The sequence below is a fragment of the Lactuca serriola genome, chromosome 1, assembly GCF_051521515.1.
Source record: "Lactuca serriola cultivar US96UC23 chromosome 1, Lser_US96UC23_V15, whole genome shotgun sequence".
Taxonomy (NCBI): Eukaryota; Viridiplantae; Streptophyta; class Magnoliopsida; order Asterales; family Asteraceae; genus Lactuca; species Lactuca serriola.
In genome coordinates, this window is record NC_136408.1 from 22878870 (window position 1) to 22891715 (window position 12846).

Sequence of the window (12846 nt, forward strand, 5' to 3'; positions counted from 1 at the left end):
GTTTGGGGCTACACGACCTGACTCGCCGAGTCCAAGAACAGACTCGCCGAGCACAAGGAAATCTTCATCCAACTCGCCGAGTTCATGCCCATCTTCATCCGACTCGACGAGCTGTTCATCCCACTCGTTGAGTTCCTCCTCATCTTCATGTTACTCGCCGAGTCCACTCGAAGGACTCGCCGAGTCCATTCAGATCTACATACATGCAGAGGACTTTTGAGTCATGCATGGACTCCAAACTGTAGATCTACCCTTCCCAAGCCTATTCCCCACGTAAAGTTGCAAACTTTACGTATAGATAAGGATATCTAGGCACAATCTACCATAAACCAGGGTTTAAGACCAAGAGGCTCCAAAATCGACTCAATGGCTGATACTTTGTGCTTCTCTAGGCCATAACACACTTGGATCTGAAGTAGCAACTCCAGATCCGACTTCTAACTCAAATAGGGTGGCAAACCATGGCTTAAAAGCCCCAAATCTCACAACCATAGAAGATCTAAAAGAGAGAAACGACTTATTACCTTCAGATGCTCAGAAATGTTCCCCAATCTTCAGATCCAAGACCAATTCTTGAAGCCTCAATGATTTCCCCTTCTTCTTCTTCCTTCAAATCACTCAATATGGCTTGGGAGCTTGAATGGGCAACAATGGGGCTTGGGGTTCGATGCTCTGGGTGCAAGAGGCAGTAAAGGGACCCTAGGAAGGAGATTACGGCGTTTATAAAGGCTCCAAGTCCCGAATTTAGGGTTTTCCTCGCACAGACCAGACTCGCCGAGTCACCTTGGCCGACTCGCCGAGTCGGCCACTTACTCCTCGACTCGGATCCCGCTCGGACTCGCCGAGTTCCTTCTTGGACTCGCCGAGTCGCCCCTAAAAATTAGGGTTTCTTTCCTTTCTTGGCCTTCCAGATTTTGGGTGCTACAGAAATAAACTTCATTTGCAGGTAAATAGGAAACTTTATACATCAAAATCTTTATATTTTCTTATGAATTTGTTGTAAAATGAAGAAATGTTGATTACGGGATCAAATTTTTTTGTAATCTTTCATATATGATCAAAATTTGCAGTCTTTTTGAAGTACTTGGTTGAAGATCATATATTTACTCTTTCAAAAAAAATATCGTTAAAAATGTTGATCTTTTTTTTATTAATTTGTGGTGAAATGGAAAAATAAAGTTTATGCATATTAGAAAATTGTTTTAATTCTAAAAAAGTGATCGAAGTTTGCAATCTTAAAAAAAAACAATTGTGGGTGAAATGGAAAATATGATATTTTTTTTACTGATACGTAAGTATAAAGATTCAAGATCCTGTTTTTACTCTCTTTGACTTCCATTTAAAATGAAAATTATGATTTTTTTACTGATTTGTATGTAAAGTGGAAAAAAACTTACCCACGTCAGAAAATTGTTGTAGTCTTGGACATATGATCAAATTTTACATATTTTTTTAAAGGACTAAAAAATATTGTTCTTTTTTTAAGGTAAAATGAGAGTTTAGGATTAGAGCTTACTCAACAGCATGAAACTCTACCTTAAAATAATTATCGGAACCATTTGGGCTGATGTGTAATTTGTGATGTGAAAAAGGAATTAAGGTCTAATGAAAAACCTAGAAGCTGGAGTTCTAAAGTGATTTTAACAATATGTCCACCACTTGTTTGCTAAAATGTCTCACTTGCATTGGTTTGAAAAAAAATGAACACCAACTTTTATTTTCCGATTATACAGGAAGCTTAACAAATGCTGCAGAAAAGGAGCATGTCACCCACACTAGCATGGCTGGTCACCTTAATGACAATCAGGTACAAGTCATAAACATGGCGATCTAACCATTTTTACAAAAATTATATAATTTGAATACAATTGACATTGAATTTTCCATATTCATTGGTGAAGGATGCTGGACTTCATGCAAGAAATATAAGCACTGTATCAACAGTGGATAGTGGTGAGTTACATTGGATTTTGAGTCATATAGAAATTTTGGAACTTCTATTTTATAATCAAACAATCTTTGTTTGCTTTTTTTTCGTGTAGAAATGATTGATGAAGATGGGAACCCAATCTTGAAAGTTGGAAGGATAAAAAGAACAAGAAGAAAAAGAGTGTTGCTAAAGAGGTTTAAATTCGTGTAAACCAACAAATGGGTGAAAAGGAGGGGTAAGTACATGACATTTCAGTTCCTTTTTCCTTTTCACTTTTTCATAAAATCAAAATTATAATTAAAAGGTGCAACTTGACAACTTCTAATATGGTTTAATTAATGAGAACTAATAATTGTTACTTACTGGTCAATAGAGAGGAATGCAATGCAACCACTTTCACAAATAGTTCCAATTCCAAAGAACGCCATCACACCTTATAGAGTTGTGATTATAGTGGACTTTTCTTATCCTTTTTCTTGGCACACCGATTGAAGAAAGGGTAATATGTTTGTAGTTTTTTATGTAGTTGTATTTGTAGGAGTGAAACAAAATTGATTTGGATAGAAACTGAAGAACCTAATGAAAACCAAAAGCACATACATTCAATTAGGTTCTTCTTTTTATGTATTCTGGAAAACCAAAGTTGCATTTAATTCTTGATTAGGCTTCAGTCGCAAAATGATCCATGGTGTTGTCCAGGATATGGTTGTGAATGGCGCAAGTGTAATTTCGGCTTCAATTTAAAATATAGTAGACAACAAACATTAACGTGTCTATAAAGTCACAGCAAAAATCGAGAAGTAGAAACAATGAAGGTATAACTTTGACCAAATATATAATAAATTAATTGTATTTTGCTTAACTTTATTCTAATCTCATGCTTGCAGTAGAGTTGATGAAAGTTGATAGCACTATAATTCTGCATATATAATTGGATGCTCTAAGTTTCATATCAATGATGCAACTTTATTTGGAGATTGTAGGATTGCAGTTTACCTTCCACTAAATAAATGACTGAACAATGTATCCTTACCTACGATTAGTGATGGTTTAATCCAAATCTAACCCCCGCTACGCGGGGGCTCTTTTGTAGTTTCTAATTAATTTTGATTAATCATAATCAATTTCTGATTAATTTTTTAATCATATAATAAATTAATAAATCATTTTCTTTCTCTTTCTCTCTCTCTCTCTCTCTCTCTCCCTCTTTTTCTCAATATTATTTCTAGTTATTTTTTGTTATGAGGGTAGCCCAAAAATGACTTTGTTTTTATTTCACAAAGTTATACTAATTTAGTTATGATCATAGACACCTAATCGAACAAGAAGTTCTCATCCTTAGTGTAAACTAGTGAACAAAATAATGTAGAAGTTTCATTATTAAATCATAAAAGAGAGTACACTACAAAAGAAAAAGAAAGATTTAACCTATGAAATACTAAAATGATTAAACCTAGCTATAAGGTTAATAGGTCAAACATAGCCCAAAAAAATGCTTAATAAATTATGCTAAAACTTGAGACATCTTACGTCTAATTCTCGAGTTGTAGCAGAGAAAGTTCTCGAGTTGTAGCAGAGAAAGGAAAAGAAAATAAAAAAAATAATGAGAGAAAAGAAGAGAAAGAAAAAAAAAATTGTCATTTGTGTTTCCAAGTTTGAAAGAAGTGGAAAAAAAATTAAAATTTTGTTCTTTCTTTTCAAATCTTTTTTAATCGGAAGTAAAGTTAGGAGGAAAATTGACCCTTCTATTTTCTTTCATTTCCTTCTAATTATTTTCTTTAATGAAATTCGGAAATACCAATTTCTTTTATTTTATTCTCATTTTCACCAATTTACTTTATTTTTTCTATGAAGTCGGAAATGATATGTTAGGTTTTGGGTTTTATACACCAAACGACTGAACTTTGAAACAATAAAAGATAATTTACAAAAAAAAATGATAATATATATTAAAATTTCTAAAGATATGACTAAACCGGCAAAGAGTGTCAACTATAGGGACGAAAAGAGTAATTTGCTTAAAACAAAACAAATCACTTTGCACAATAGTCAACGGCCATTGAAGGTCCCTATTTTCAGGTCACGAGCAAACATCTCTTTCACGCACAACCAAAACAATGAGTCTGTTCTTGCTTCTTCTTCTTCCTCTGTTCTTCATTTCATTTAGTATTCTCTACAAATTCATATGGATCCCACTTCAGATCCAACGCCACTTCCGTCAACAAGGCATCAGAGGTCCCAATTACCGCCCACTTTTCGGTAACTCTGCCGACATCCGACGGAGAATGATCGCCAAGGCAGAATCATCACGGCCAGTTTCTTTCAATCATGACGGAGTTGTTCAGAGGGTGATGCCACACTACTACAATTGGTCGAAGGTTTATGGCGATACGTTCCTATATTGGTTCGGGTCAACGGCCCGGCTGGCCTTATCCGACCCGGATATGATCAAGGAGATACTGGTGAACAAAAGCGGTTCGTTTGGGAAGATCCGGTTCAACCCGGTTTCCAAAGCTTTGTTTGGGGAGGGACTTGTGGGGTTGGAAGGTGAAAAGTGGATTGTTCATAGAAGGATCACAGGCCACGCCTTTAACATGGAGAGAGTTAAGGTGCTTTATAATCACCTTTTATATTTTCTCATGTTGGTGTATATATTTTGAAAGTACAATGTATCTAAAATGTAACTCAATCTTTACTTGTTTAATTTAACTTGTAACTTATAAATCTTTACATGCAAAGGCATCCTATAAACTAATGGGCCTACTTTTGTTTCAATTGGGCTATACAGGAATGGATACCCGAGATTGTGGATAGCACTCAAAATATGATGAGCAAATGGAATGCAAAAATTGGCGGAAGAAACGACGCCGAATTGGAATTCGACGTGCACAAGGAATTTCATGATCTCTCTGCAGACATTATATCACGCACGGCTTTTGGAAGCAATTTTAAAGAAGGAAAACGAATATTTGAGTTGCAAGAGCAACAAGTTGCATTAGTATTACAAGCCTTGCGAAATGTCTATATCCCGGGTTTTAAGTAAATTTCTAACACTATATTTTCACGTGTAATTTGTCATATTGTTAATTACAAACAATCTGGTGTAGGTATATACCGACAAAAAATAACAGGAAAAGGTGGAAGCTTGATGAAGAAACAACGAAATTGATAAGGAAATTGATCGAGAAAAACAAAAATAAACTAGAAGATAGTGGAACACTCCTTGAATCGTTGATGTCTCCATACAAGAAAGAGGATGTACTTAATCTAGAGGAGATTGTGGATGAATGCAAGACATTTTATTTTGCAGGAAAGGAAACAACGGCTAATCTTTTAACATGGACATTTCTTCTTCTTGGATTACATCAAGAATGGCAAAACAAGGCTCGAGAAGAAGTTGTTCGCGTTTGTGGTCACAATGCGTTTCCCAATGCAGAGAATTTGACAGACTTAAAGATTGTAAGTTTATAGTATTGTTTCTTGTTTATTTAATGGACTTAACAATGACACGAGTCACATGACTTATTTCGAAAGCTATGACTTAATTACTTGTACATTTTGAATATTGGGCTTCATGCTTGTTTGTGTGGAACAGATTAACATGATATTGAATGAGACACTTAGACTCTACCCTCCGGCAGTGATGATGATGAGACAAGCATCGGAAAATGTGAAGTTAAAGGGAAGAATTGACATTCCGGCTGGAACGCAACTTTTTATAGCCATGACCGGAGTTCATCATGATGCAAGAATATGGGGAGAAGATGCGAATGAATTCAATCCAATGAGGTTTTTGGATCCTAGGAACCATTTAGCTTCGTTTTTCCCATTTGGTTTGGGTCCTAGAGTTTGTGTTGGACAAAATCTAGCAATGATAGAGGCGAAAATTGTTGTGGCTATGATTGTTCGAGAATACTCGTTTGGGGTTTCACCCACATATGTTCATGCTCCAATGCAATCCTTAACTTTGCAAACCCAGTATGGTGCTCAAATAATATTTACTAGGAGAAAATTAAGTAGTTTGTCCAACGGGAAGTTATAAATCGGCATATTTGGATATCTTAGTTTGTTCCGTTTTAATGTTTAATGAAAAGTTTTCACATGTATAACTTCAAATTTCTTTTATCCATTTCAAGAAGAGTTTTATGTTTGTAAAAATTTGTTCTTTTTTTTTTTTTATTCACCAAGAGTTTAATCCATTTCAAGAAGAGTTTTCTGTTGATTTTTCTTTACCTCTTTTGCTAATTTTATTTAGGTGACTCATATATCGTCTCTCAAGTAAGCAACATCGAGTACTATTTAACGTAGTGTTTCCCAGTCCCAGTTAAGGAAAAAAAAAAAGAAGGTATTTTTCCTCGTTATTTTATGGAAGGGGGTGGAAAAGAGACAAATGAGACTATTGATAATCTTTCCTTCCAAATGGGTGGATTTGAAGGAAAAGTAATTCAATGTAAATATAAAGATATACTATCATTTACTCATTTTACTTCTCAAACGATAATATAAAATAGATTATGTAAATATAAAGATATATCATGTACTAATTTTACTTTTCAAACGATCATATAAAATAAATTATGTAGCCTCTATAATCATGATTTTCTTCAACGTTCACATATATTGTGTTGGTGTTAATCCAATCGAGGTCAAAGGCATATGTTTTATTTAGGGGCGTTTTAGTCTTTTTGTTAGGAGTATGACCGAGTAAATAACCATGAGAAAGAAAGCCCGAGTACTAATTTTGTGATAGAAATGTGTAATTTTTTTACCGTATTATTTGCACAAAGTGTGTAATAGCAAGAAAGGGAATGTCGATTGCAACCCTATTCAATTAAATTGAGAGAAGGAAGAAAGGAGAGACTATATCTCTCCATGTATGTATGTAGGTGGTTTTGTGGTGGTGGTGTTAGGTCTTTGTGATTAGAAGAAAGAAAGAAGCATGTTTGTTGTATGTCAGCAAGCAAGAAACAAAAGCAAGTAGCAAGTAGCAGTCAACAAACATAAAAAAGAAAGCAAGAAGGAGCAAGCAGCAAGAGCGATCAACTTTTGATCGAGGATGAAAGAAAAGAAGCAAGACTTGAGCAAGCAAGAGAGAAAGTAGAAAATTGCAGCGAAGACCGACATGTTGAATCAAATGACCAGAGATTCAAATTAAAACCAAAGACCGAACACCGAAGGAGGTAAACGAGACCGATGGTTTGCTTGAGGAAGAGAAGACCGTGATACCGAGATCGAAGAAGAAGCTTCAAAGACCGAGTCCCAAAGTCTGTGAAAGAACGAAAGAAGTTTGGCTGGAATAGTTTGGATTAAGGGGGAGAATGTTGGTGTTAATCGAAACCAGGTCAAAGACACATGTTTTATTCAGGGGCACTTTAGTCTTTTGTTAGGAGTATGAGTGTGTAAATAGTCATGTTGGTATTTGAGGTTTTAGTGGGTAAAAGTTGAAGTCTTTTCAGGATAAGAGGTTAAGATTTATGTTATTTAAGATAGTTTTAATCGTTGGTTTTAGTAGAGAAGAATAATAAAAGAAGTTTCCCTTGAAAGTAATATTGCTAGTGTGAATACAATTTGAATTTGTTGTTTTGATAGGTGTTCAGGGCGTGTGATTCCGGATTTGAGGAGGCTGATTTCCAATGTCCTCTATCATCAAACAATTTCAATTTTTTCACTTCATCTAAACTAGGAAACACAAAAATATAATTTATATCTTGTAATTCCTTTTTTTTTTTTCATCTTATTTTCCTTCCTTAATTTCTTTTATTGAAGTCGACAACATAGGGGAAATTAAAATAGGATTTAAATGAAGATGTCGCTTTCTATATGAAGCATTTAAATGCATACGTCGCTTTCTATATGAAGCAATATAAATAAACAATATAATATCGATAAATTTTTGTTTTAAAATTTAGCCATGCATCGTCAAGTTAAATGAACGCTACAGCCTAAGGAGCAAGGCTAGACAAAAGAGAACAAAACAAACGAAATTACAAATTATTAAAAGGGGAACAAACCTAACCCGCCCCATTACAATTCACATAATTTCCCCCAATCACTAACCCCTTTAATACTTTAACAAAGTGTAATCTTTTTAGTTAGTTTTCTATTAGAAAAAAATAAAGAATGAAGAAGAAGTTGTTGGTGAATTTAATAATATTGACATATTTTAGTGTAGTTATTATTACTATCGAGACATATTGAATTCAGTTTATTATCCTATTATTTGTGAATTGAGTTGTAGGGTGCACATTTAGAGTGATAAATGTGGACTTGGAAATATGGAGGTCCTACGACCGCACCTCTAACAGGGTCAAAGGGGAGGGCAGAGCCCGTAACGGTGGTTCCGCTAACATAAGTTACTCATATGTTATTACCATAAACTATAATATAGTAAAGTTATTGAGTTTACCAAAGGGCTTTTAGCCAAACGATATCAGGTGATGTCCTCCTTCTTTAAGATTGAGGGTTCAAAATTCCTGTCGACATAATTGAAATTAGATGTTAGTTTAAGAGTATATTTATATATTTATATTTGATGATTAAAAAAAGTAAAGTTATTGAGTTTTGTTCAACAATACATTTCCCACCAAAACCGGAAAATGACATCATGATGATGTAAGATACGATTTTGTTCTATAACCACCATTCAAACTGCCATTTTGTCGACAGTATATTATATGTGAATGGTAACTATCTTGTAACCGAAATCTTCCTTGTATAAAAGGAAGGTGGTTGTTACATGCAAAGGTTGCAACTTTCATGTAACCAAAAATTGATTCTTGCATATATCTTTCTCTCCAAAACGCAAAATAGCAATGTATTTTTCTATGTTTGAGATTTAAAAGTAGCATGAATTCCAAATCGTTTATTCTTAGATTATCTCAAATTAGATTTCGTGATACTGTGACAATATGGTTAAAATCATAGATTTTGGAAAGTTTTGTAATCACAATGCTTCGAATTATTCAAGTTTATAACTATATTCCAAAACCCAAAAATCTAAGAGAAGTTACTCATATATTATTAGCATTAACTATAATATAGTAAAGTTATTGAGTTTGTTCAAGTTGTTTTCAATTTTGTATTATTAAACACCATTTGAAAATTGAATATTAATCGAATTATTTTTTAATATACACATAAAATAAAATAAAGTATTCTTAAAAAAAGCTAATCAATGTAAATTTGTTGTATCCGTTCAATGTGTCAATGTTACTCATATAACCAAAGTTTTTTGAGATTTGCATTGTCTTAAGATAATCGCCTTGCCTTCTGTACTCACTTCTTAATCTTTAAAAACAAGTTATTACATATATTGGAAATTGTGACATTCATCTTTTAATGAAAGAAAATTTGCCAAGAATTTAGTAATGCTTTAATTTTATATGAAATTCTTTTAAACAAGTAATCACTACAATATTCGGACCCTGTGCAGACGACGATTTTAGACCCTATGCCGACGACAAGTCGTCGGGATAGGGTATGGCGACGACAAGTCGTCGGCAAAAAGTCGTCGGCACAGGTGTGTCGGCATAGGTCTGTTAAGTCGTCGGCATAGATGTCGTCGGTATAGCCAACTCTATAGCGACGACATGTCGTCGGCACAGATTTTGTCAACGACATTTTCGACGAGAAAAAATAATGTTTTATTAAAATCCTATGGCGACGACCTATCGTCGGGATAGCTATGGCGACGACATGTCGTCGGGACAAGTTGAGGCTATTACGACGACGTGTCGTCGTTAAAGGGTTTTATCAGTTAATGGTTATGGACCTATAGCGACGACTAGTCGTCGGGATAGCTACTGTTTGTTTTTTTTAGCTTTATAGGTTTTGTATATTACCATTCCTGCATTTTTAACAAATCCAAAAAACATTACAGCATATATCAATTGAAATACATTAACTAGGTACCATTGTTCAAATTCAAAATATCAAATTCAAGTTTAATATTACAATTAGTAGTTAACTAACATTGTTCATAATACTAAAAAAACGTCAATCATCATTATCATAATCGTCTTCTCCTTCTTCTTCTCCTTCTTCTTCTCCTTCTCCTTCTTCTTCCATCCTTTCGGCAAATTGTTGAGAGATACTTGCTTGTATGTTATAGTTGAATAGAAAGTTAGGAAATGGTGGTGGTTGGAAGTTCGGAATACAAGCCGCCAATGATGCATTATATTGTTGCAAATATTCTTGCATTTGTTGTGCATCGAATTGGGATTGAGATTGGGGTTGAGATTGAGACGATTTGGAAGTGGAAGGCCGTTCATTTGGAATTAAACCGAAGTTGGCGGTTGGTCTCCTACCCACCCCGCGAGCATGTCCACGTCTCGTCCCAAGGGCACGTTCTAAACATTCTTCCTCGTTTACTTCTCCTCCTTCTCCAACCTCGTTTTGCATTTTCTCATATTCATTTTGAATTTTCTCCTAAAATAAAGAAAACAATTGACATACGTTAATTAAAACAAACAACTAAACTTAAACATTCAAAAAATAATAATATTCCTTAAACAGGAAACTATAATTAATAATAATATATTTAAACAACATATTCATTTCGTTTATCACTTACCCAGTCTTCTTCTGCTCGACTTGTACACCAACCCGAACCTTCTTTGTAGCGCATTTGTCTCCAACCCTCAATATGTTGCGGCTTGATTCCCATTTGTTCCTATAATAAGTGAAAAAACAATAAATGTATTTATACAAATGTTAATAACAATTTTAAATAATACTAATGTATTTTATTACCTCTAAATAACGTCGTTGAGCATACGGTCTACATCCGTGAGCACTTGTGTGTGGAAGTTTCGACCTAGTAACTTTATTTTTTTCTGACGTGCGTCTGTATTCCTCGGTCAAAAACAACAAATCAATCATATCGTTCCAAGCTTTGGCAGTCCAATCATCCGGTGGACATCTTCTTGCCCTTTCCACATTACGATATCCACCAACTCTATCAAAATGTTTTTTCATCTGATACTTGCGCTCTCGATAAGCTCTTTGCATATCTGCTTGGATACCCGCTCGAAGGGGTTCCCACAAGTTTGTGCCCGGATACCTATCAATATCAAAATAAGTCTGCAAAAGGAAAAACATATTTGATTAGTAAAAAAATATTTAATAAGTGTAAAATTCAATACATATAAAATGTATTATATATTTACCTCTAGCTTGGGATATAAATCAACTTTGTACTTGGCAGGAACACGACGCCAAGTATGATAATGCAACGGTACCTTTGATCCCACCAGATTTGAGATCAGTCTGACAAACAGTTGCCCGTTGTCCCCTATAACTCGTCGTTAAAGGGTTTTATCAGTTAATGGTTATGGACCTATAGCGACGACTAGTCGTCGGGATAGCTACTGTTTGTTTTTTTTAGCTTTATAGGTTTTGTACATTACCATTCCTGCATTTTTAACAAATCCAAAAAACATTACATAGATTTTGGAAAGTTTTGTAATCACAATGCTTCGAATTATTCAAGTTTATAACTATATTCCAAAACCCAAAAATCTAAGAGAAGTTACTCATATATTATTAGCATTAACTATAATATAGTAAAGTTATTGAGTTTGTTCAAGTTGTTTTCAATTTTGTATTATTAAACACCATTTGAAAATTGAATATTAATCGAATTATTTTTTAATATACACATAAAATAAAATAAAGTATTCTTAAAAAAAGCTAATCAATGTAAATTTGTTGTATCCGTTCAATGTGTCAATGTTACTCATATAACCAAAGTTTTTTGAGATTTGCATTGTCTTAAGATAATCGCCTTGCCTTCTGTACTCACTTCTTAATCTTTAAAAACAAGTTATTACATATATTGGAAATTGTGACATTCATCTTTTAATGAAAGAAAATTTGCCAAGAATTTAGTAATGCTTTAATTTTATATGAAATTCTTTTAAACAAGTAATTAATGGTAAATGTAAATACAATTATATATTACTTTACAACGATTCATCCATGAGTCTAGCACCGAGTCACCAACACATGACCATGATTCACCTTAGCCACCATGTACCATAATCTGTATTTGAATCCCTACGGCAGAAATCAAAGAACAACACTTCTTGACTTCCAAAACCCTGGCTATGGCTAGCATGGAGCTTCTGGGGAACCAACAAGTTATCATGGCATGAAGGACATGTCGTATGTCTACAATCGAGCCATATATCCAAGCAACTTCTATGGCAGACATGATCGCACCTCAACTCACTAATCTCATCATCATCGTCAATTCTTCTCAAACACACTGCACATTCAACCTCGTCAAATGAAGATGTGTTGCCACCATGGAAATGCTCCGGCAAGAAGAACATGCGGTGGTTAAAAAAGGCATGGCTAATCAAGAAATCGAGAACCCATTTCAAATGAGCAAAAAATGATAATATGGTGCAAATATTAGCCATGCTTGATCCAAAAAGACGAATGGAATAAAAAAGATGGTGAATTTATCGGGCAGGATATATATAGCTCTTTCCCAGTTCCCACTGCTTGATGGGATGCGGTACTGTGCTTATTATGGTATGTGTTTATATATAGGAGTTGGACCAAGCTCTGTCTTAACAGTTAACTCACGTGTTATTACGGATCTTTTGGAATAGTGATGATGATTTTATTTGTTTAAGCATAATAAATGTGAACTTATAAGTTAGTAGTCTAAATATTACTATTTTATTTAGTAATTGCAAAATGTTTGTTAAAAAAAATTGTAATCGAGATTTTTAATAGAAATAACTTGTGTTATATAAAAATGACCATTTTTTCCTAAAGGTGTGATCATGTATTAGTTCATGATATAATTCCATACTGATCATAAAAAATGTATAATGTATGTTTTCTTTTTAATTTGTACATTGTTTTTTCAAGAAAGTATTTATATTTATATATGAAATGTCTAT

The 12846-nt window shown here is 34.1% G+C and overlaps 2 protein-coding genes across 2 annotated transcripts; one reads left to right on the plus strand and one right to left on the minus strand.

Moving 5' to 3' along the window:
• The first annotated feature begins 3981 nt into the window (after positions 1-3981).
• On the plus strand, positions 3982-6088 carry CYP721A1 (cytochrome P450, family 721, subfamily A, polypeptide 1). The gene is made up of 4 exons (XM_079019509.1): positions 3982-4539; positions 4719-4969; positions 5038-5389; positions 5526-6088. Exons 1-4 carry the CDS (start codon positions 4048-4050, stop codon positions 5970-5972), a joined length of 1542 nt encoding a protein of 513 aa, XP_078875635.1. The 5' UTR covers positions 3982-4047; the 3' UTR covers positions 5973-6088.
• Positions 6089-9925: 3837 nt separating this feature from the next.
• On the minus strand, positions 9926-12354 carry LOC145052404 (uncharacterized). The gene is made up of 6 exons (XM_079000232.1): positions 11951-12354; positions 11338-11342; positions 11098-11222; positions 10682-11011; positions 10503-10601; positions 9926-10357 (listed from the first exon to the last, which is right to left on the minus strand). The coding sequence occupies exons 1-6, from the start codon at positions 12352-12354 to the stop codon at positions 9926-9928; spliced, it is 1395 nt and encodes a 464-aa protein (XP_078856358.1).
• Positions 12355-12846: the final 492 nt, after the last annotated feature.

Excerpts from the sequence above, each read along its gene's own strand:
- CYP721A1 (XM_079019509.1), top strand. The coding sequence starts at position 4,048 with ATGAGTCTGTTCTTGCTTCTTCTTCTTCCTCTGTTCTTCATTTCATTT. Across the intron at positions 4,540-4,718 it reads TTAACATGGAGAGAGTTAAG|GAATGGATACCCGAGATTGT; the intron begins GTGCTTTATAAT and ends TGGGCTATACAG. Across the intron at positions 5,390-5,525 it reads ATTTGACAGACTTAAAGATT|ATTAACATGATATTGAATGA; the intron begins GTAAGTTTATAG and ends TGTGTGGAACAG.
- LOC145052404 (XM_079000232.1), bottom strand. The coding sequence starts at position 12,354 with ATGGCTAATATTTGCACCATATTATCATTTTTTGCTCATTTGAAATGG. Across the intron at positions 11,012-11,097 it reads ATTTATATCCCAAGCTAGAG|ACTTATTTTGATATTGATAG; the intron begins GTAAATATATAA and ends TTCCTTTTGCAG. Across the intron at positions 10,358-10,502 it reads GTCGAGCAGAAGAAGACTGG|GAGAAAATTCAAAATGAATA; the intron begins GTAAGTGATAAA and ends TCTTTATTTTAG.